Source organism: Egretta garzetta, unplaced genomic scaffold (assembly GCF_000687185.1).
Source record: "Egretta garzetta isolate BGI_Z169 unplaced genomic scaffold, ASM68718v1 scaffold118, whole genome shotgun sequence".
In the NCBI taxonomy this organism is placed as follows: Eukaryota; Metazoa; Chordata; class Aves; order Pelecaniformes; family Ardeidae; genus Egretta; species Egretta garzetta.
The window spans coordinates 1,637,577-1,637,961 of record NW_009260484.1 but is presented as its reverse complement, the minus strand read 5'-3'; the positions used below and the strand labels follow the sequence as shown (position 1 = coordinate 1,637,961).

Genomic DNA, 385 nt, shown 5'->3' with positions numbered 1-385 from the left:
CCGCTCCGCTTGGTGCTTCGCCCTGCTGGTGCTGGGTTACCTGCTTTACCTGGTGTTCGGCGCCGTGGTCTTCTCCTCGGTGGAGCTGCCCTACGAGGACCTGCTGCGCCAGGAGCTGGGCAAGCTGAAGCAGCGCTTCCCGGAAGAGCACGCCTGCCTCTCGGAGCAGCAGCTGGAGCAGTTCCTGATGCGGGTGCTGGAGGCCAGCAACTACGGCGTCTCGGTGCTCAGCAACGCCTCGGGCAACTGGAACTGGGACTTCACCTCCTCGCTCTTCTTTGCCAGCACCGTCCTCTCGACCACGGGTAAGGGGAACGGCGGCCCCCCCGCCGCCGGAGGCCTTCCGGGGGAGGCCCCGGACCCCGTCTGGGCCCCCGCGGAGGTG

The 385-nt window shown here is 68.6% G+C and overlaps 1 protein-coding gene across 1 annotated transcript in view; it reads left to right on the top strand.

Moving 5' to 3' along the window:
* The window catches only part of KCNK1 (potassium two pore domain channel subfamily K member 1), a 34,572-nt gene that overhangs the window by 870 nt on the left and 33,317 nt on the right, over positions 1-385 (top strand). The window contains exon 2 of the mRNA XM_009644137.2: positions 1-305. Within this exon, the coding sequence (XP_009642432.1) occupies positions 1-305 (305 nt within the window). The remainder of the gene's footprint in view (positions 306-385) is intronic.